Below are 23,691 nucleotides of genomic sequence, written 5' to 3' on the forward strand. Positions count from 1 at the left end.
GAGGCTTGAAAACTAAACTACTCATTTCTGTCACTATAGTTAGGTCTTCTCTTGGATGCCATTTAACTGGAATCATTTAGTTTGCAGACGTTTGTATCTGGCTGTTGCTACTTTTTTTCTTCTTCTTCTTCTGACACTAGGGATTAAACCCAGTATCATCATACATGTGAGCTACATCTCCAGCTCACCTTATTTATCTATTTATTTATTTATAGTATAAAAAATGTTGGATATAGTTGTACCATTTTCCATTCCCACCATAGTATGTGAGTTTTCCATATTATTTCCAGTTCTTATTATTGTCAAGTGTTTTTTGTTGTTTTGGTTTTTTGTTTGTTTTGGCCAATATAATACAGGTATAGAGGCTTCCTGTTGTGGTTTCAGTTCCTCCACTGGTTAATGATACTGAGTTTCTGTTCATGTGCTATTTGCCATCTTTACATATCTTTGGTGAAATGCTCATTTTAAAAATTGAGTTATTTTCTTACTATTGAGTTTTCAGAGTTCTCTGTATATTCTGGTATAAGTCCTTCATCAGATACATGATTTGCAAATATTTTCTCCAGCTCCGTGGCTTTTTATTCTCTTAGCTTTTGTTGTTGTTGTGCTTGAGATGGAACCCAGGACTTCTACATGCTAGAAAAGCTCTCTACCACCAAACCTTGTCACCAGCCCTCATTCTAATAGTTTATTTTCTCAGTTGTTCCCTTGATGGTTCATACTTTTTGTGTTCTAAGAAATTTTTGAATCCCAAGATTACAAAGATTTCTTCTGTTTTCTTCTTAAGTTTTATAGTTGTAGGCTATACTTGTATGTCATTCATTGAGTTTATTTTTACATATAATATGAAGTGTTGGCTGAGATGTATGTCTCACATATGGATATCAGGTTAAATGTTCCAGCACTGTTTGTTTTATTTGAGTAATTACCTTTGTCCATTGAATTACCTTGCCAACTTTGTTGAAAATCATTTGATCATATATGTTTGTGTCTGTTTCTGGATTCTGTTTCATCTGCGTGTTTGCCCTTTCTCTAATACCATACCATCTTAATTACTTTATGTGAAACCGTATTTTAGAGATGATAGTTGTATATATCAGAAATGCTATTGACAGAAGGAAAGAAAATGTCCGCCATCAGTTTTTGTAAATGAACTTTATTGTAGCACATCCACACTTGTTTATTTGTTGTTTATGGCTTCTTTCATGTTATAGCAGATTCGAGTAGTTGTAACAGACTACAGACACATGGACACGTGGCTTGCAACACTTATAAAAAAACTGTTTTTGTTATTTTTGCAGTATTGAACTGGGTATTGAATGAACCCAAGTCCTTATATTTGCTAGGCAAGGGTTCTACCACTCAGCTACCTCCCTAGCCTTTTTCATTTTGAAAGTGTCTTCCTTAGTGGCCCAGGCTGTCTTGGAACTTGGTATTCTGCCTCAGCCTGGGATTATAGATGTTTGGCTGAGTCTAAAATATTTATTATCTGGCTCTTTATAGAAGAAAATTTTCAACTCCTGATCTATACCATTAAAGACCAAAGTTTGTTTTTTTTTTTTTTTTAATTTACTCTATTGATTTTGGCTTTATTGACTTTTTGTTCTGATGTCCTCATTGTCACAAGACTTCTCTCAGGGTTCCATATTCCTATTCCATGGCAAGGGGATGGTACCAGTCATGGTATTTTTTTCTTTTTTCCTTTGTGTTCCTGGAGCATGCTAGGCAAGTGCTCTACTCCAGTCTTCATTCCCAGCCTTCATGCTTGGGGGAAAAAAGTCTTCCAGAGACCTCCACAGACAACTTCTGTTTATCTCAGTGTCTAAAATTGTCTGATATAGTAAACCAGAGTTATAAGGGAGGCTTGAAAACTAAACTACTCAATTTTTCAGCCACACTAGCAGAGACAGGCAAATAAATAAATGAACTCTGTAAGTCCTACCAGTGATTTTCACACTTTATTGCACATAAAAAAATCTCATAAGATGCTTTTTTAAAAATATAGCTATTAGTGGCCCATGCAGAGAGAGATTTCTCAGGTAAAGTCAAGTGATTTGCGTTTTCAGAAAGTGCCAGAGATTATTTTGATGCCTATGTGGAGCCTCTGAATAAAATACTATGTTGGCATTTTAGTTTGATTTTGATCTATGGCAGTATTTCGCAGTATATCAGAATCACATGTGGTCTTAAAACGAATATACCTAGGCTGTCTATTATCTGATACTGATTTAGTTGTGGGGGTGGGAGGTGGGGGACTAAGGTAGGAGCAGGTATTTGTAAATGTGTTAAATAGTCAAATTAAAAATCATTAATTTAAGATTGTTTCCCAGAGTGAATTCCCTAGGTCAACAGCATCATTATTTCCTAGGAATTTTTTAGAAATGCAAAAAATATCAGGCCCTATCCCAGATTTACTGAATTGGAAACTCAACATGTTGAGGGATCAACATGATCATTGTTGAGGTATTGTATTTGACCTTATTATCTAAGGCTTTGGATAGGTTGCTATTTTTAAAAAATTTTTTTTAGTTGTAATGGACACAATACTTTTATTTTATTTATTAAGTTTTATATGGTGCTGAGGACCGAACCCAGTGCCTCCCACGCCTGCAGGGCAAGTACTCTACCACTATCATGCCAGCTCCAATAGGCTGGTATTTTTAAACAACTCTTTTTTTTTTAAATTTATTTTTAGTTGTAGGTGGGCACAAGACCTTTATTTTATTTTTATGTGGTGCTGAGGATTGAACCCAGTGCCTCACTCATGCTAGGTGAGCACTCTACTTCTGAGCCACAACCCCAGCCCCTTAAACAACTCTTAAAAGTCAAATTTTAGCTGGGCTCTGTGGCACTGGCCGTTAATAATCCAAGCAACTCCATAGACTGAGGCAGGAGAATTACAACTTTGAGGTCAGCCTCAGCAATTTAGTAAGCCTCTGTCTCAAAAAATAAAAAGAACTGGGGTATAGCTCAGTGGTAAAGCAGCCCTGGGTTGAATCTCCAGTACCAAAAATAAATAAATAAATAAATAAAATTTGTATGCATATGTTACATTTTCCTAGCCTTTATGGAAAAGTTAAGGAAACATAAGATAATTGTTTGTAAAATTTTTAAACTAGGGAAACATTAAAAGTAAATATGTATAAACACAAAGACAACATTTTATGTATACTTTCAAAGTAGGCATATTCTGTAATTGGTAAATATATTACAGTGGAGGCAGCCTATCCCACAGAACACTTGGGTTCACTTACCTCATATACCAAAAAGCAAAAGAGCACTTTGTAGCATGTGAAATAAATCTTTCTATTTTCTTTCTAGTTGTAATTATTAATTGCTTAAAGAGGGAATCTGATATCTTCTCACTTTTTGTCTTCAGGAAGTTGTAACTCCTATATTATTTCTCCTTACCCTTGGAAGCAATTTAGGTTCAGTTAAGCTCTGTTTTGTTTAGTCCAGGTGAAACACTATTTTACCATCTTTAAAAGAATCAGAGGCTTTTTGAAACTGAGTTCTGGTTTGTTTTTTAGGTGCTTTGAAAACTATTTAAAGCAGAACTGGAAAAATTCAGCTTTTAGAAATATAGAACCAGGTTTAACAAACAGTTAAAATTACTCAACCCACTTGTAGTTCCAGTAGCAATAACTTCCATCATAAAATGAAATTCACAGAAAGAAAAGCTGTCATTGAAGACAAAGATCTTTAATTCCATGACAAAAGTAGTTGAAATGCTAGAATTTTCTCAGGAAAATATAGTCAAATAGTCTAAAAACTGTTTCTCAATTAGGATTTATAGGCTAAGAAAATTGAAGTTTGTAGGATTACAAAAGCCCAAAGCATTAAAAGATGTTTGAACTGGATTCCTTGGTAGCCCAGATGTACCCAGATGTGAATTTTGCTTTTTAACTTTAATTTTGCTGAATAGTCTTTTTTTTTTTTCCCTTTAACAATCCCACAGCCAACCCATTTTAATTTTTCAGGATTTAGTCTTCAAAAGTCTTCGGCTTAGAAGTCAGCCCCTTCTTTCTTTCCTTCTAAATTCTTTTGTTAATTTTTCCATTACTTCTTGAATAAACAATTAGTGACAATACTAGATTTTGTCGTGTGGTATTTCTTAGTGTTGGGCAGTCATCACTTGATTTTGCACTTGTTTTACTTCCTGTTGAGGAACTAAATAAACCATCATGACTCCAAAAATACTTGATGTTGAAAACAGTGCTTTTATTCTTCAGTACTTTTTTACACTCATCTCCTCAGCTTTATTCGTGTGTTTAAGAACTTTAAGAACGTGTTCATATCAAAGAAGTCTCCTTCAGAAATACAGCAGATTTATTTATAGCAAAAGTCTTAAAAGTGCATGTGGAAATCGATTACCTTATAGGAATATTTCTGTTGATAAATTGGAAAAAAGCACATTTTTCTTTTTTAAAAATTTTTTTTAGCTGTAGATGGATATAATAGCTTTATTAATTTGTTTGTTTGTTTATATATGGTGCTGAGGATCGAACCTAGTGCCTCACATTTATGACGCAAGCACACTACCACTCAGCCACAGCCCCATTATTTTTTTCTTTAGGTTAAAAGAAGCTGCTAAAGATATTCCTCTTAAAAACATCACTTCTCATTGGACAAATAAAATTAGAAATATTTTAATTGCCCTTATTTTAAGACAGTGTAAAAAACATTAACAACATTGGCAGGCTAATCCATAAATTTCTGGACAGTGGGCTCAATCAATATACTTCTGCATGAAAAACTGAATTAAGAGAGCAGCTGGAGTCCTTATTTGTAGATCTTGATTAATTCTATTTTTAAAAAACATTGAGAAGCTATCTTTTCATTACAAGAAATGCTGATAATTTTCTTTAGAATGTGAAACCATTTTAATCTGTATTGACACCACTCTTTTCTCACTTTGCTGATTTTTGACCTGTAGATTGTAGGGAATGGAAGTGAGCAACAGCTGCAAAAAGAGTTAGCAGATGTGCTGATGGATCCTCCCATGGATGACCAACCAGGGGACAAGGAACTTATGGAAAGGTCACAACTGGATGGTGAAGGAGATGGGCCTCTTTCTAATCAACTCTCAGCTTCTTCCACCATTAACCCCGTGCCATTAGTAGGGCTCCAGAAACCAGAGATGAGCCTGCCAGTGAAACCTGGACAAGGAGGTTAGGATTGCTGCATTGCTTGCGTAACTGAAGGTTATTGTTTTTAATATTTGAGTGTCTGCACTGTATTAGAACTTGTCTGAGTTCTCCAGAATCTCCAGATACTAGGGAGCTGCCATTCTCATTCATTTTCTCTCCCTCCCTCCCTCCCTCCCTCCCTCTCTCTCTCTCTCTCTCTCTCTCTCTCTCTCTCTCTCTCTCTCTCACACACACACACACACACACACACACACACACATACATACATATATATATTTCTCATTTCCCTTTAAATATATTTAAGTTATATAGAAAGAAAAATAGTAATTAAATAAAACTGAGGTAGTCTTTTTTTAGAATGCGTGAAGATTTTTCCAGAAGAGAAGGAATTTGAATACAATATTGGAGTAATAGAGGGATTATGCTTGGTGAATAGATGTTTGCTTCATGCCTATATACTCTCTGAGAGTTGTCTCCAAGTTGGAAAAGGGAGACTAGTACAAGAGATAGGCATAGCAAGGAAGGAGGAAAAGGACAGTTAAGTTTTATTTGGAAAAGTAGGGTGTTAAAGCTAAATGTTATTGGGAAAGTGAAAGCAAGGAGATTAAGAGAACCCAATAAAGTGGCTAAGCTGTTAAAAGAAAGCTTTAGAACAGAGTAGATAAGTAAGACAAAGCAGAGGTATGATTTTTCAGAATGGTAAAATACTGCTGTGTATTTAACTTAAATGTAAGTAATAAAGTCAAAATTCAGAAGTGAATTTGATATGAATCTGGATTGACTCCTAGAAGTACTACCTAAAAGTTTTGGTGTTATCATGAATTCTAGTGTGAGCTTTCTAGTTTTTGTGGACTTTCCTTTAGAGGTATGGCATTTTATCTCATTAGTATTTGATTTAGAACCTAAATGTTGTTTGCAGATTTTTATTTGCTGTTTATATCAACAAAATGTCAAAATGAAAATAATCATCTTCTTATTCTTTTTTTCTTGCAGATTCTGAAGTGTCAAGTCCTTTCACACCAGTGGCTGATGAGGACAGTGTAGTTTTCAGTAAACTAACTTATTTAGGCTGTGCCTCAGTAAATGCTCCTAGGAGTGAAGTGGAAGCTTTGAGGATGATGTCCATCTTAAGAAGCCAGTGTCAGATTTCACTAGATGTAACCCTCTCAGTGCCTAATGTATCTGAAGGAACTGTGAGGTGAGACATGGCCTTTAAACTCTTTGTCGTATTCATATCAGTTCTCTGATGTTTTGTTTTACAAACAAGCAATAGTGAATAAAATACATTATTTTATTCATGTAGTGTTTAATTTATTTGGCACCAACATTATATTTACCAAAGATTACGATCTTCATGAAAAATGGACACTCATTTGTATCAGTTTGTATACTATCTCTATCCCAATCCTGTGTAGTACATTAGTGAAGTGAATTAAATAAGCTTTAAGAATATATTGACCATCAGAGTTTTCTTAACAAATTAATATATGTTTTCCTTGTCCCCCCAGGAAAGATACTAGTTTGACACATTGTTTCAAAATGGAATTTCATACTGATTTTGGAAATTAGAAAAAAATCCGTTGGTAAATATTAGCTATTCCGGTATAGCCCGTTCTTTTTTTTTCCTTGCAGTACAGGGCTTGAACATGGGGTGCTCTATCACTGTACTACATTCCCAGCCCTTTTTTATTTTTTATTTTGGGTAGGGTCTTGCTAACTTGCCCACACTGGTCTCAAACTTGTGATTCTTCTGCCTCAGCTCCTTAATTGCTGGGATTACAGGAGTGTGCTACTATATCAGGCAGTTTTTGTCTTTTAATGAGAAAAAGCACTAATAATAACAATAACTAACTAATTTCTGTTGGGCACATAAATGCATTATAAATAATTTCCTTAGTATAAATTTCTCAGATATAGATTTATTGGGTAATTTTTATTGCTTTTGATATATTGCCAAATAGTTATCTAGAAATATTGATCCAGTTTATACTTCTGTAAGCAGTGAATTTGTGTCTCAGTACTTCAGAGGCATTTGGGGTTTTAATGGTAAAAGAATATAGCTTCATGTAGATAGTAGTCAGTCTGCATAATTTTCTCTGTGAGTAAAGAACAATTGCACAAAGATTCACAAATTCTAATTTTGTATTTGTTAAAAGAAGCTACTAAAAACAAATAAATATTTGTTTTGCAAATGCCAGCTGAAGCTTTATACTTTAATATTTTTTAATTCTATAAAAGCAATGAGAAAACTAATCTGTCTTGTCTCACATTTTCAGAGCTTTCATGAAAGTGCCTTCAAACCTGGGTTAGATCCCCTTTCCTTTATGAACAGGGCCCTCTGTGGCCCTGCAGTGTTGACATTATGTAATTCCCCCTGTCCCCCCCACCCAGTGCTTTTCACAATTGTGTCCTTTTTTTTTTTTTTTTTTTTTTTTTTTTAGAGAGAGAGAGAGAGAGAATTTTTAATATTTATTTTTTAGTTCTTGGCGGACACAACATCTTTGTTGGTATGTGGTGCTGAGGATCAAACCCGGGCCACACGCATGCCAGGCGAGCGCGCTACCGCTTGAGCCACATCCCCAGCCCACAATTGTGTCCTTAGTACCCTGAACATTGAATGGAATATTTTAAGTATCACACAAATACTTGATGAATTAATAGACTTGGGTGAATGGCATCCTTTTTATTTTATTCGTTACTTTTTTCAGGAATTAGCATTTTATATAATCTCACCTTATTTTCATGAATCAAAACATGCTTCACTCTTGAAAAAGACCTTAGTTTTTCTATTTTCTTAAATAATAATACATTTTAGGTAATTCTTTGAAATTATAATCAGAACACAACTTTACTGATCTACTTTATAGTCTAATTTACCAATGGACCTTGTCTCTATTTAGTTGCAGGCTGCAGAAGAAACATGTGCTTATTGATATTATTTCAAACCTTTCTATTGGCCTCCCCAAGCCATGAGACTATTTAGTTTTTAGTAACATGGAACTATATAATTAATCACTGTAGTATTCTACATACAACTTATTTTCTAAAATTTAATAGGATTAGCATACAAAAGTCCTGTATGGTTATCTTGCTAGAATCATAATATGAATATGTTGCAAATTGTTCATAATGCCTCTAATCTCTTTATGTCTTTTTTTCTGAACAGACTGCTAGATCCTCAGACAAACACTGAAATAGCAAACTACCCTATCTACAAAATCCTCTTTTGTGTCAGAGGGCATGATGGAACTCCTGAGAGTGACTGTTTTGCTTTCACAGAAAGTCATTATAATGCAGAGCTCTTCAGAATACATGTCTTTCGGTGTGAAATACAAGAAGCTGTAAGCCTTTTTTTTTTTTTTAATTTTTTTGTTGTAGTTGACACAATACCTTTATTTAATTTACTTATTTATATGTGCTGAGGATCTAACCCAGGGCCTCACACGTGCTAGGCAAGTGCTCTACCCCTGAGCCACAACCCCATCCCAAGAAGCTGTAAGTCTTTAAGAGAAAATCGTGAATATGAAACTTCACTATTTGCCTCTGTCACTGATAGTGACAGAGGAAATTGGTTAGCTGCTACTTGATTGGGTTAGATAGGCATCCTGGTGCCATCAGTGACATATTTGCAAACCATTTTTTAGAGCTAAATTTATTAGAACTATTGAGGGTGTAACTTCATGGTAGAGCACTTGCATAATATGTCCAAGGCTCTGGGTTCAATTCCTAGTATGACAAAAAGAAAAAAATTGTTAAAACTATTTTTTATGATAATATATGTGTTCAGATATCTTCTATCAGAAAGTGATTTATCATTTGGATTTCTAATTTTTTTCTCTTTTCTTAGGGAAAAAATACTTTCTGGTGAGGTTTGGTATTTGCTTTTGAGGCCTAACAAATTAGATAATTTTCCAAAAGTATCTTATTAGTAGGGGGAAGATGATTACCCCCCTTCAAAAGTTGATCACCTTCTAGACTTAATCAAAACAGTGTCTCATGGTAACAGCGCATTTCTTAACATGTCTGGTTTCAGGTAAGCCGGATACTCTACAGTTTTGCCACTGCCTTCCGTCGTTCTGCCAAGCAAACCCCACTTTCAGCCACTGCTGCACCACAGACTCCTGACAGTGATATCTTTACCTTTTCTGTGTCTTTAGAAATAAAAGAAGATGATGGTAAAGGTTATTTTAGGTAGGGCACATTATTTTATTCATTTTATTGAGTTTGTATTAGCATGCTCTATTATATGTCATTCAAGGGAAAATCCAAGGCAGATCACATATACCTTTCATACCATAAAATTATTGCTTTTACAGGGAGAGTTTCTTTTTAAATGTAAATGATAAAAGAAAAGAAAGAAGTTTATAGAGGCAAAATTTGAAGAATTTTCAGGCAATAAAAAATCCATGTGACCTCAAAGTAGCTGGCTGACTACTCTAAAAAATTATGACTAGCCAGGCACAGTGGCACACATCTATAATCACAACAACTCAGGAGTCTGAGGCAGGAGGATCTTAAGTTCACAGCCACCATCAGCAACTTAAGAAGGCCCTAAGCAACTTTGCAAGACTCTGTCTCAAATAAAAAATAAAAAGGGCTAAGGATATGGTTAAGTGCCCCTAGGATCGTCTCTCATACCCAAAAAAAAAAAAAAAAAGTGACTAAAGTTCAGTCAGCTAGATCAGTAGCTCTATTTGTTTTGCTCATTTGTTTGGTTGATTCGTTTGGTTTACTTGATTTTATTTGAAGAGCGTGAGGCTTTTTTTAAAAGAGAAAAAACTTTTAAGTTGTTGATGGATCTTTATTTTATTCATTTATTTATATTTGTGTTGAAAATTGAACTCAGTACCTCACACATGTGAGGCAAGTGCTCTACCACTGAGCACATCCCCAGCCCAAGCTTAAGGCTTTAGAAATCAAGTTTTACCATTAAAGTTTATCTGGACACAGTAGAAGGAAGGTTTTGTCTGAAGTGTGACCTACTATATAGAGAGTTGAAAATAACTTGTTTAGGTTTTTAAGCGAAATAATTATTTGTTGGAAAACCCTGGAATAAAAATAAAAGCAGGTTTAGTTTAATTATTGCCACTATTAACAGTATGACTTTTTCTAAGTTTCTTCACATCACTTGGCAGTAGTTTCCTTACTTATAAAACAAGAGGCTAAACTCTCAAATCTTTTCTTGTTTTAAAGTTTTATGGTTGCAAATTCAGTTTTTACCTTTATATATCACATATTACAAAATGAGTGTTTATTAGAATCATAATCAATGTCATAGTTAGATACAAGTTTTTGTTCCTCCACAACTCTCATAAAATGTGTTAAAATGAAATGATATAAAAATATAAATGTTGTTTATTAATTGCTTTTAAATTAAAAAGCACAGTGACTCAATTGTGGGAAAAATCGTTATCCTTGGTCTCCTTTCAAACTTTGATATTTTCATGCCATCTGGTGGCCAATTTAGGATATACTGGAGTATCAGTTTTTGTTTGAGGACTAAAATGTTAGACATTTTGTCTGTGCCTTCTCATTAGCTACATTTCCAGTCTGAAAGCAATACCATGAGGTAATAATTCCTACAGTGTGCATTCATGCCCTGGGAAAAGAAAATTGCAGTTAATACCATTTTTAATATTTTTCCTTTAAAAAAAACAAAGTAGTTTCTTTAAACTTATTTTTTGAAGATATTTGTGTAGTTCCTCTTGTAAAATTTCATAAGCATCCCTGTTTATCCCCAGATAAACATCTGTTTATCCTCAGATCAAGGAGATTTTCTTACAGAAAATTGTTAGATGGTCTGATTTGCTTATCATTTGTTTGTTAGGCCTTTGTCATCTTTTTGGTGCATGATTTTACTGAACTTGAAGTTTAAGGTAAATACTAGTGTTAACCCAATCTAGTGATGAAATTGTTAGAAAATATGCTTTGCTTTGTCAGATTGAATTTGTCTAATGCAATGCCTTTATCTAGTAATTAATATGTATGGGAATTTATATATAGAAATAATTATTCAGTACCCAAAAAATTAGTCCACATGAATGTTCTCCTTAACACTGTATATAATAACAAAATTAAAAAATGGAAATTAAATATTGACAGAATGGAGTGATTAAAATATGATGGTATATCCATATGATTTACCATATATTCCAGAGATGTATGTGTATGAAATTAACCACAAGTCTGATAATCAGGTATTTTTTATAACATAAATTTAGATAATGTGCATTGGGAAGAATGAATGTTTTCTTCCCTCCTTATTTCTGAAAAAATAATTCTTCATTATTATACTTTTTATCTTCTTAATTTAGCCCTCATTTATATTTATACCATTGAAAGCAGTTTTATTTATTTATACCGTTCAAAACACTTCTCCTGTGTGTGTGTGTGAGAGACAGAATATTTAAATTACCAAGCAACCTCATAAGTTAAGTTGGGTTGTTAGTATTATGCTTTTCTTATAGGTAAAGAAAATCAGGGAAATTAAGCCTAGACCTTGGTTTCTTAGTTTCTACCACAGGAATTAAGTGTCGGATCCATTCAATGACACAATTATATGATTGAGGCCCCTGACATTTGTTCAGGTTCACTGATTATACTTTAAACTCATATGTTGATGTAGTCCTTTTAGAGTCAGGAAACAACTTTATATATACTAGTTTAAATTGATAAATGATGAGATTTTATTTACTTATAACTTCAGTACCCATAGAACTTAGAGAACAGTATCATTACTGATAGTTTAAGTTGAGTTCCTTTCCATCTCAGGTGAGAATTTTATTGGCCATGAATTTTGCTCTGCAAAATTTTTCTTTGAACATGTTTGTCCTTTCTACACTGCATTGTTAATATTTTTTTTTGTAATCTGTTATAAAATGTTCTTAATTTTGTTAATATACAAATGCAGATGGGTTTCAAAAATTTTCAGAACCACCTTCAGTAGGTGGTTAGAGCTTTAATATAGTACTTACTTTAGTAGGTACTTAGCTTTAATATAGCCATATATTTTATCTACTAATTGTTTTGTTGCCGTTATGTTAAAAGTTCTACAGAAATAAAATACAGTTTAGACTTATTTTTGATTACCACATACAGGTTTTTGTCTTTGAGAACAAAGGAGCTAGTGAACATGATGTGTGGGAGACTAAGGGATTATTTTGATAAACTGTTATTTTAAGAACGTTTTTTATTTTTTTATTAAGCTGATGCTTATAAACTGTCATCAGTGTTTTTATAATTAGTTACAAAGGTTTATAATAAGGTTATCACTGCTTAAGAGAAATGTTAGCAGCTTATCATTGGCCATCTATTCCTCATTCCTATTATTTTTTAAAAATAACTTGTTTTGATACTCAAAGGGTCTATGATTGTCTTTTTGTTCATTATATATTTAAACAAATTAGGCAATAATAATTTATTTGTAAAAACAATTACAAAATATATTGGTTGCTATGCTAGGTACTTTGCAACTATTTAATTTTCACTGCAACAAAAGACTAAAAAATAGGGATGGGAATATAGCTCAGTTGGTAGAGTCCTTGTCTTGTATGCACAAGGCCCTGGGTTCAATCCCTAGCACCCCCACCCCCCCAAAAAAAAGACTAAAAAATAAATCTACATTTTAGGAGACACAGGAGTGTTTTTTGTTGGTGGTGGTGGTGGTGTTATAAAACTAGTCATAGAAAAAAGAATTAGAGATTTGAGGTCTTTGTTTATAAAGATCGTTTTAATATGTCGCAGGAAAATACTTTGCAAAAATCATTGAAATATGTTTGTCTACAGTGCTGTTCCCAAAGACAAGGACAGACAATGCTTTAAACTACGCCAAGGAATTGATAAGAAGATTGTCATCTATGTACAACAAACAACTAATAAAGAACTTGCCATTGAAAGGTAAACAATTTTAGTAAGTTTAGCGTAAATAAAATTTTTTTTTATTTTTAAAAACCTAATGAGAGAAACACTTTTTAAAATGTATTTGCAAATTTTTTTGTCCTCAGGGATTATTTTTGCTTATTGAAGTAAATACTTTTTTACTTTGAAGTATTCAAAGTAAATTATTAACTAATATGCGAATCTCAATTACATGGTAATAAGAGACTTACTTAAGTTAAAAATGTGAAAATTATCATTTGATCAGCATTAATGTATTGCTAATTCTAATAAGTGTCCTTTTCCCCCATAAGAATTTTTTTAAAAAGTGATCCAACTTAAACATTTTAGTGTACTTTGTCTTTTCCCCAAAAGTTATGGCAGTTCTTTTTTTTTACAGGTGTTTTGGCGTTCTCCTTAGTCCAGGAAAAGATGTACGAAACAGTGATATGCATTTGTTAGATTTGGTGAGGATTTATTTTATTTTTTGTACTGGAAGGTTAATACTATTTCTGTAGGAAAGGTTGTTGTACTGTATCATCAGAATATAATGTTAGAACATGTTTATGAAGGTATTATATGTAAGCTATAAAACAATACACAAAGATAAGGGGATTTCCTTATTCTTAACATTTGTATTTAGAAGTCTGACCTTGGATAAACATCTCAGCTTTTGTTTCTGGACTGTGTACTAGTGTTAATAATTATCTAGTTTTTTGGTTTTTGATTGTTTACCAGTGATAATTAAAAAATAATTCTTGTTTATTGGGTAAGATTGATGTGAAAATTTATCAGAGAATTCTTTTGCAAACTACCATGAGTTTTACAAGTAGTTGGAGATATTAGGATTAAGGCTATTAGATGAAATCTTTATTTTCAAAACTAAAAAGTATATGGTGATTATATACTTGACAGAAGAATTCATCATACTTCTAAATTTTATTTATTTTTGTAGAGATAATCCATGCACATATGATTAAAAATTGATGTTTATTCAATTTAGTATGATTTTCAAGCATTTAATTTAAATGTAACTTTTTAGGAACAATTGTACAAATAAATGGCACATCTTTAACTATAATTATTCACATGCACTTCTTTAACAACAAAAAAAAACTCATTTTTTTCAACTCCTATTTAAGTGTTTTTTAAAAGCAACAAAATGGGTTAGCTGTTGTTTATCCACTTGAGTATTAAGATGTAATTTTCCTTTTTTTTTTTTTTTTTGTTAGGAGTCTATGGGTAAAAGTTCAGATGGAAAATCATATGTAATTACTGGAAGCTGGAATTCCAAATCCCCACATTTTCAAGCTGTAAATGAAGAAACTCCTAAAGGTGATACAGATTGCTGACATGAACAGAAATTTTAGTTTCAGGATAATACTTAGATCTTAGGACCACTTGCTTGACCTATCTCCAGTATTTACTCAATTCTGGTGAAACAAAGAAATGAATAGTTCTTGTGTTTATTGTTATTTTTGACCTTTAAACAAAGTACCATTTTTGGCTATTCATTTTCCCTTCCTTCTCTTCATTTTCCCTCTTCCTCTTTTTTTAAATTTCTATTTATATATTCATCATACTTCTAAATTTTATTTATTTTTGTAGAGATAATCTATGCACATGATTAAAAATTCAAAGGCTATATAGCGCAAAGTGAGTCTAGCATAGTCTTTATCCCCACCCAACCCAATGAGAATCACTATTAGCTCTTTTTTTTTAATATAACTTTTCAGATATTTTGTACAGAAAGAACTTTTTTCAAAATATTTCATACTCTTCCCAAATGATCTTTAATGGCAACGTAATATTCTGTCCCGAAAATGTAATGTTACTTGCTTAATCAGTCTGTCTCATTGAGCATTTCTTTTTCTCCTTCAGTTTTTCATGTTATTAGTAGTAACATAGTGGATAAAGGATAAAACAGTTCTAAAGTATTTTGACTGTTGGTGAGAGAGGTATATAAAAGAAGCCATACATTAATCATGTATACAAAACTACCTGACAGTATGTTTCTTTAGTTGATGGTTGATCATAAGATATCTTGAATGTTTGTGATAAAATTACTTTTATATTAATAGTATGACTAAGTGCATTTCTGTATCTTTTGTTTCACTCATCATTTTTCTCACTTTCTCTAGATAAAGTGCTATTTATGACCACAGCTGTTGATTTGGTAATAACAGAAGTACAAGAGCCTGTTCGATTTCTCCTAGAGACAAAAGTTCGAGTTTGCTCACCTAATGAAAGATTATTCTGGCCCTTCAGCAAACGTAGTACTACTGAAAATTTTTTTTTGAAACTAAAACAGGTACTGAATTTTTTTATTAATATAGAGGGGGATGGAAAGATGAATTCATTTTTGAGACTAACTTACAATTAAGCTGTCAATCAGAATTCAAAACAGTTATGTGTATTTTAAATATAGTAAGGGGGGGGAATGTCACTTTTAGATCTATCCACCTTCTTAAAATTTTTGTTGCTCTAATTTTTCCTAACAATTCAATTTCTCATTTGGTCTCATTTACCCTCACATGAAGAACTTCTTTTAACATTTCTTTTAGTGCACATCTGCTAAGGATGTATTCTCTTAGCACTCATTCTCTGAAGATGTCTTTCCTTCACTTCATTTTAGTTAGATATTTTTACTAGATTGAAGATTCTGAATTGATTGTTTTCTTCTTTCAATGTTTTCAAATACTATCCCACAGTCTTCTGACTTCTGTTGTTTTGGATTAGAGGTCATTTATATTATTATTCCTATATATATATATAATATATTGTTTCTCTCTGGCTTTGAAGATTCTGTATTTTGGTTTTAAGACATTTAACAATTATGTGCCTAGTCATGATTTTTTTCTGTTTATCATTCTTGGAATTTGCCAAACTTCTCAAATGTCTAAAATTTTTAAAATAAAATTTTGGAAAAATTTGGCCTAGTGTTTCTTTACCTTTTTGTCTGCCCAGCTCTCTTGTCTCTCCTTACAGTATTTCAGTTCCCAAAGTTTTAGATATTTTGAGCTTAGGAGTATTGAACCACTAAGCTACATCCCCAGCCTTTTAAATTTTTATTTAAGTTGCCTAGTCTCTCCTCTACCTTAGCCTCCCAAGTTGCTGGGTTACATGCTTATGCCTTTATACCTAGCTGCCTCATTTTTAAAAAATTTTTATTTAGTTAGTTGTTGATAGACCTTTATTTTCTTTTTTAAAAATTTATTTGTATGCAGTAGTGAGAATCAAACCCAGTGCCTCACACATGCCAGGCAAGTGCACTACCACTGAGCCACAACACCAGCCCTTCTAGCTGCCTCATTTTTAATTAAAAAAAAAATAATAATGGGAGTTATTGAGGATTGAACCTAGGGCCTCATACATGCTGGGCACATGTTCTACCATTGAGCTATATGTCAGTCCCCTCCTCTTTTTCCTGCTTCATGGTTGTTTTCTCCTGAAATTTAACTTTTGTTTTTGCTTTGCTGTACTAGGGCTTGAACCTGGCATGTGCTGTCACTAAGTACATCCCACCCCTTTTTAAATTTTTTATTTTGAGATAGGATCTCACTAAATTGCCTAAACTGACTTTGAATTTGGATAACTTAGTAAGATCCTCCAACCTGAGATTATAGGAGTGCACTACTGTGCCTGGTCATTTATTTTTTTATGAGCAAGTTTCCACTTAATCCTAGAGCATCATTGTAGTATAACTGCTTCAGAAATCCTTGATTGCTAATTCTCAAGTATGATGAGTAACATTTTAAGTGATATATTGTAGAGATTTTGGATTCTAGTGTTTTCTTCTGAAAAGTATCTCATTTTCTTTTTTCTTTTTTTTTTTTTTTTTTGATCAGGTAGTTAACTTTGTCAGTCAGACTTCTTACTTGTGTTTCCTGTGGTGGGCAGCAGCTGAAATATCTGTTTCATTCTCTTAGGTTTTCTTGGCTCCTAGTTGTGCCACCACTTACTGCCCTCCATTCCCTACCCCCTACCTCCCTCCTTGTCTTCCTTTTTTTGTGGTATTGCAGATGGAATTTAGGACCTTGCACTTGCTAGGGAAATGTTCTACCACTGTGCTATACCTCCAGCCTTTCTACCCCCATTTTACTTTGTAGCTAGCTAGCAGAACTCTTAGGAAGAAATCAAGGTGCCCTGTGACCTTTTAAATTGCTAATCTGAGTCATCCTCCTCTTTACCTATCTTCAATATTGGATATAGGTAATCACTTCTTTCTTAAATACCCCTTCTTTGCTTAGCTTTCAGGATATCTCAAACTTAACATGATCAAAAAAGGTACTCATTATTTCTTCCCCACCCTCAGATGGCTCTATTTATCTGTCGTTAGTGTTTCAGCTTTAGTTGTATATGCCAAGAATTTTACTTGTATTTCTTAAACTTCATATCCAATCTGTCAGGAAATCCTTTTACTTTAGTGTTTCAGTTTTAATAGTTGTTTAAGCCAAGAATTTTACTTCTATTTCTTAAACTTCATATCCAGTCTATCAGGAAATCCTGTTTACTTCCAAATACAGAATAGGTACCACCTCTCACCTAGATTATATTACCTTACATTTATTCTAATAACCTCTTTACTCATCTGTCCCCATATAATCTGTTCTCAGCATTTTTCTGCCCAAAACCCTCAAACCCTATTCTGTTCATTAAAAGCCAGTTTTCATGGTGGCTTACCAGATCCTACCTGATCTGCTGCCTGTAAGGTTATAAACAGATTTCTCTCTTTCATTGTTCGCTCTACTGTCACCATACTCTTTTGAACTTTGTTATATTCACTGTCCCATCTACTTGGAATGCTCTTCCTTTTTTAAAATTTCTATTTATTTATCTATTTATTAATTTTGTGGTTGTAGATGGACAGAATGCTTTTATTTTGTTTTTTTATTATGTGGTACTGAGGATCAAACCCAGTGCCTCATGCACATGCAATCGCTCTACCACTGGAATACCCCCTGGAATACTCTTCTATGTTGTACTTCCTAATACTCACATGCTTCAGGTCCTTTAGTCGGTGTTCAGATCTACGTCTCAACAATTTACCCTTACCCCTCACTTAATACTGCAATTTGCCTACTCTTCCACTAGTACTGCCAGTTCTCTGTACCCTTAAGTGATAGATGTGTGTGTGTGTATAAATAAACATTTGTTTATTAAGTTTTTTATTTTTTCATTCTCTGCTACAGCAAGATTCTTAATCTGTTTTGTTCACTGATTTATACCAAACATTTAAGACATAGTAGTTCCCAGTTATTTACTGAATTGAGTTGTTTACATGCAACATCAATTTTTTATTACACAAAATTAGTGTTATATATGGATTCACTTGAATGTATATTTACTTGGTTATATTTAGGAAAAGGATGCAAGCAAAGCAGGAATAGAGATTTCTTCCCAGTGTTGTCTTGAGAGATGGAATGTCAGCCCAGGTCTTAATAGGAGCAGAGGATTATCTTAGAGTCATCATCTAGGACTTGGATATGGAGTCAGAGTCTGGATTTTACCACTGACTGGTATTACGACTTTGAGGAAGTTCCTGTAAATTGACAGCAATAGTAGCATCTCCCTTGTAATAGTATTGTGATATGAAATGAGAAACTGTACATCACACTTATTAGAAGTTAACAGTACATAATAAATTTTCCCTACATTTTAGTTATTATATTTGGAGAGGTACTGTGGAACCTCCGTGGGACACAAGAAAAATGAAAAAAGCACTAAATCTTGAAATCACAACAGCATTGATTATATAGGTGGAGAATCTGTGCCAGAAGAAGAATGCTTCAGATGTTAAACTAGTTTATAAACATTACTGCACGTTTAGGCAGTGAAAGGAAACGAGCAAGAAGCAGTAAATAGGGGCTGGGGATGTGGCTCAAGCAGTAGCACGCTCGCCTGGCATGCATGCGGCCCGGGTTCGATCCTCAGCACCACATACAAACAAAGATGTTGTGTCCACTGAAAACTAAAAAATAAATATTAAAAATTATCTCTCTCTCTTTAAAAAAAAGAAGCAGTAAATAGAAATTAATTGAATAATATTTTAACATAAATTTGTATATTAAAAATTTCTCTTTAATTAGCATTCTGTCTCTTCAACCGTATTTTAGTGAATGTAAAATAAACTACCCTGATCTTAAATTTCCCTTAGGGTCTAATGTTACACAACCTTGACTTCAAAGACTATATGAGTTTATAGGAAAATTAGTGCTGTGGTTGAGTGTGGGATTATGTATTTTTTTCTTGAAAATAAATTTGTTTAATTTCATTTCCATGAAAGATTTACAATTTATTCTAATATAGTATGTTATTCTGACACTTTCTGCATATTTATTTTAACTAGGCTAAAAAAGACCTAATAGGATAAACTAGCCAAAAACATACCCGATATATAGTTCAGTAGACTTCTTTTTCTGTTAAGATTACAAATTAAACATAAACCTGATTGTCAGTCATTTATTTGAAAAAAAAATCCCAGAAGTATATATGTGGAAGCTGGGAGGGGGACAGGAAATTCCTGATGATAATCTTTCATTTTTCTCCTTATTTGGTTAAGTCTTTATGGATGTGCACGAGGGGAGAGGTGAGGGCAAAGAGAGTTAGTATGTGAAGACCTTGAATAATTATGTACTGTCTTGGAGCACTTGTACTATTGTTAATCTTACATAAAATGGAAAAAGTTTGATCATCTTTTTACTGTCTTATAACACTTAGAGCACTATTAATTTAATCCCCTTGTAACTTAATAAACTCAGTTGATTGTTTTTTATATCCATGCCATGAAAAAGTAATATTTACCACTAATTGGAGTCCTACTGTGACCATTACTCTTCTAACCACTTGGCTTTCTTTTTAATGTAACTTGCACAGTGATGCAACAAGCATAAATAATATTCTCTTTTTATGGACAAGGAAACTGACATCCAAAGATGTAAATTCGTAGATTTTATGGAAGTTGCTTCAATGAGAACCTTCTAAGGTTCTCATCCAGGCTTCTTTCTATAGAAACATGCTACTTTTGTCTTTGTTTCTAAAAGAAGACAAAATTTTAAGATTTACTTGAATGAAGCATAATTTAAAAATTTTAACCATTTTCAGTTCTTATCAAAATGAAAAGGAAACAATACTACCAAGCAAATTTTAAAATATATAATGTATGTTATTTCTGGTTTTTGCAGCCAGTATGGGAAAACAGTCATACAGATTTTTAAAATATCTTTGAAATTGGTTTTTTTTTTTTCACTTAAATTATATGTTTTAATCAGAAGCCTTCCCATTTGGGGGATTATTACATTAAGATGGCATCATATTAAAGAAGATGCTTTTAAAATTAGTAAGAAAAGAAAGATTGCTTTCTTGGTTTTAAGTTTCCAGATACCATTTTCTGAAAGAGGAAGAAAATGATATAAATACAGACTGAATTTTCCAACAATGACATAAAATGAGCAAACGACTAAGTAATCTTGGAACTATAGAATTTTTATTGCCAAAGAAACTGTAGGGGACTTAAATCCTTTATAAAATTACTATTTTATAAATGAAGAAGGTGATGTCTGAAAGACTAAGATCATGCAGACAGGTAATTAATAGTATAGTTGGAACTGAAAACCTGGGCCTGTTAAATGCTATTTGCTGTGTGTGTGTGTGTGTGTGTGTGTGTGTGTGTGTTTTGGATGAATGTGCATTTGTACTGTACACACATGTACGTACACGTGCACTAAATTGCTATATCTCTTGAAAGATAAATGTCACCATGCTTACAGTTATACCATAGCTCTTCCACTGCTAAATCAGGAGGTTTATAATACCAAGTTGTTATACTTTTCTGATGAAAGTGTGATGATTTGATAAAAGTGGGACCACTGGATTTTTTCCTTTGTAAAAATTGAATTTTCTCTTCATATTTAGCAGTTAGTCTGTAGGATCTTACTTTGGTAAGATTCAGTAACGATTACTTGAACACAAGCACTGTAGTACTCGGTCTGATAACCAAGGTGTCTACAAAGTGACTAATAGAAGGGTAGCCTATTCAGTGTGGATATACTGCACAAAAGGAAGGTTCACATGCTGGGTAGGTTGGCATGAGATAGCACAAGATTTCACCACACTGCTCAAAACAGCACATAATTTAAAATTTTATCTCTTGAATTTTCCATTTAATATTTTAAGATTGCAATTGATGGTATTTTGCTAAAACTGGAGCAGGTAGAACAAAGATAAGAGGATTCAGTTGTATCCTGTTCTTCAACTTTTTTTTTTTTAATATCTTTATTTTATTTTATGTGGTGCTGAGGATTGAATCCAGTGCCTCATGCATGTGAGGCGAGCGCTCCCCCTCTGAGCCACAATTCCAGTACCCTCAACTTGTTTTTAATATTCAAATCAATTTTATTTCTGTATATCAGCAATGAATACTTGGATTTGAAATGTAAAGCACAATACAACTTACACAGAACCAAGAAATAATAGAAAAATATGAATTTGACGAAGATCAATATAACAATACAAATTTCTGGAAAAAAATTAAATGAATAGAATGTAAATAAATGGTAAGTTAGTCTATGATAATAGATAAGAAGTTTAATATTATTGAAATGTCAGTTATCTCCAGTTAGGAAAAATATATTGAACACAATCATGATAACAATCTCAACTTTTTTAAATATATATTTTTTAATTGTTGATGGACCTTTACTTTATTAATTTATTTACATGTGGTGCTGAGAATCTAACTCAGTGCCTCACATATGCTACGCAAGCGCTTTACCACTGAGCCACAACCCTAGACCACCAGTCTCAACTTTTAAACTTATGTTCTAGTATCCATTGTTGATACTTGCCTGAATTATAGTTGAGTTCATTTACATATTTTCAATAATACTTTTAACATTACATTTTTATCTTTTTAATAAATTATTAATGAAATTTAAGATTTTTGGGAGAGGGAAGTACTAGAGCTTTGAACCCAGAGGGCTTTTACTACTGAGCTACATCCCCAGCCCTTTTATTTTTTATTTTGAGACAGGGTCTCACTAAGTTGCTTAAGCTGGCTTCAAACTTGGAGTACTCTAGCTTCAGCCTCCCAAGACACCAGGATTACAGGCACATTCACTGTGCATGGCTAAAATTTAAGATTTTTACGGAACTTCTTTTTGTCCTTTGAGTGTGTTGCAGTAATATTATAAAATAGGAACTTAGAATAATTTTTTGTTTGTTTTTTGGTGCTGGAGATCAAACTTAGGAACTTGAGCATGCTAGCAAGTCTTCATCTTCAGCCAGAATAATTCTTTTTTGTTGTGGTTCTGTTACATTTGACATATAGTTAGGTTTACTTGTTTTTACTTATTTTCAATTTGGGGCTAGGATTTTTTCGTTGTGGTGGTGAGTACTGAACACAGGGATGTTCTACCTCTTAGTTACATCCCCAGACCTTTTCTAATTTTTAAAATCATTTTGAGACAAGGTGTCTGTCTAGGTTGTCCAGGCCAGTTGAATGTGTGATCTTTCTTCCTTCAGCTTCCCAATAGCTAGGCTACAGGGGTATGCCACCACACCCAGCTCCTTTCTTTTTTTTTAATGTCTGCATAATACTATGTTGTTTGGCTAAACCATGGTCTTTTTAGTGAATTTCCTATTGATGGGCACATAATAATGTTTTATGATCTGTTGTTTTTTTCCCCATCATTTACTATTTCGTGTCATGTTGCAGTGTTAAAATTTGTTGTGCATTTGTCATTTTAAAATTTTATTAAAGTGCATTTTAGAATAGTTTGCTTTTGATAGAATTGCTGGCACATAAGGTCAGTGTATATATAATTTTAATTGTCAAATTCCTCTTTATGAGAGTTGTAATTATAAGGATTAGTAGGTTTTGAGACTATTGTTTGTTTGTTTTTCATTCATAGACTTGTTGAAAATGTGTTTCAATTAAGGATCTGAATTAGGTGAGTCATTGGTAAATAAAGAGTAGTTTTAGTTGATTAGTGAGGTCAAGCCATTTTTCATGTTTATGTGTGACTTTCTGTGTATTTCCTATTTATATCTTTTATCCATTTTTTTTCTCCTAGATTTTAGTATTCTACCTCTTAATTTTTAGAAGTTTTTATTCATGAGATTAACCTTTCGAGATACACTGTTTCTCGTTTGTCACCTATCTTTTGACTTATATTTTGGCAATTTTCTTTGGGTTTGCCATGCTGTTTTTTTTTTTATGTACTCAAATTTATCAACCTTTTTCTTTAAAGCTTCTGAATTTGGATCAAAATTAGAAAGAGTTCCTGTCCCCAGGTTAAAAAGAATTTACACATCTTTCACCTGGCATTTACATCAGTTCATTTCATTACTGTTATTTAGATCTCTGATTCATTTTGCATTTTATTCTGGTAACTCCGGTGTTTAGTTTAAAAAATGACCATCCATTTATCCCAATACTGTCCATTAAAGATTGTAACTTTCAGTCAGGCATGGTGGCAACACTCTTTAGTCTCAGTGACTTTGGGGACCAAAGTAGGAGAAGCCCAAGTTAAAGGCCAACCTGAGCAACTTAGTGAGAACCTGACTCAAAATAAAATTTAAAGGAGGCTGGGGATGTGGTTCAATGGTAGGACACCCCTGAGTTCAATCCACAGTAACTGAAAGAAAAAAATTGTAACTTTCCCTT

At 33.1% G+C, this 23,691-nt stretch overlaps 1 protein-coding gene across 6 annotated transcripts in view; it reads left to right on the top strand.

The window, feature by feature from the left end:
• Positions 1-23,691, top strand: part of Rabgap1 (RAB GTPase activating protein 1) — a 163,706-nt gene that overhangs the window by 43,004 nt on the left and 97,011 nt on the right. For 5 of the 6 annotated variants that reach the window (XM_026386295.2, XM_026386294.2, XM_077797093.1 and 2 more), the window contains exons 3-10: positions 4,937-5,171; positions 6,144-6,348; positions 8,317-8,491; positions 9,184-9,341; positions 12,936-13,046; positions 13,426-13,492; positions 14,258-14,360; positions 15,167-15,336. In XM_026386295.2, coding sequence (XP_026242080.1) covers positions 4,937-5,171; positions 6,144-6,348; positions 8,317-8,491; positions 9,184-9,341; positions 12,936-13,046; positions 13,426-13,492; positions 14,258-14,360; positions 15,167-15,336 — 1,224 coding nt within the window. Of the gene's footprint in view, positions 1-4,936; positions 5,205-6,143; positions 6,349-8,316; positions 8,492-9,183; positions 9,342-12,935; positions 13,047-13,425; positions 13,493-14,257; positions 14,361-15,166; positions 15,337-23,691 lie in introns of those variants that run through there. The other variant, XM_026386298.2, reaches the window with a different exon arrangement.

The sequence above is a fragment of the Urocitellus parryii genome, chromosome 4 (genome assembly GCF_045843805.1).
Source record: "Urocitellus parryii isolate mUroPar1 chromosome 4, mUroPar1.hap1, whole genome shotgun sequence".
NCBI lineage: Eukaryota > Metazoa > Chordata > Mammalia > Rodentia > Sciuridae > Urocitellus > Urocitellus parryii.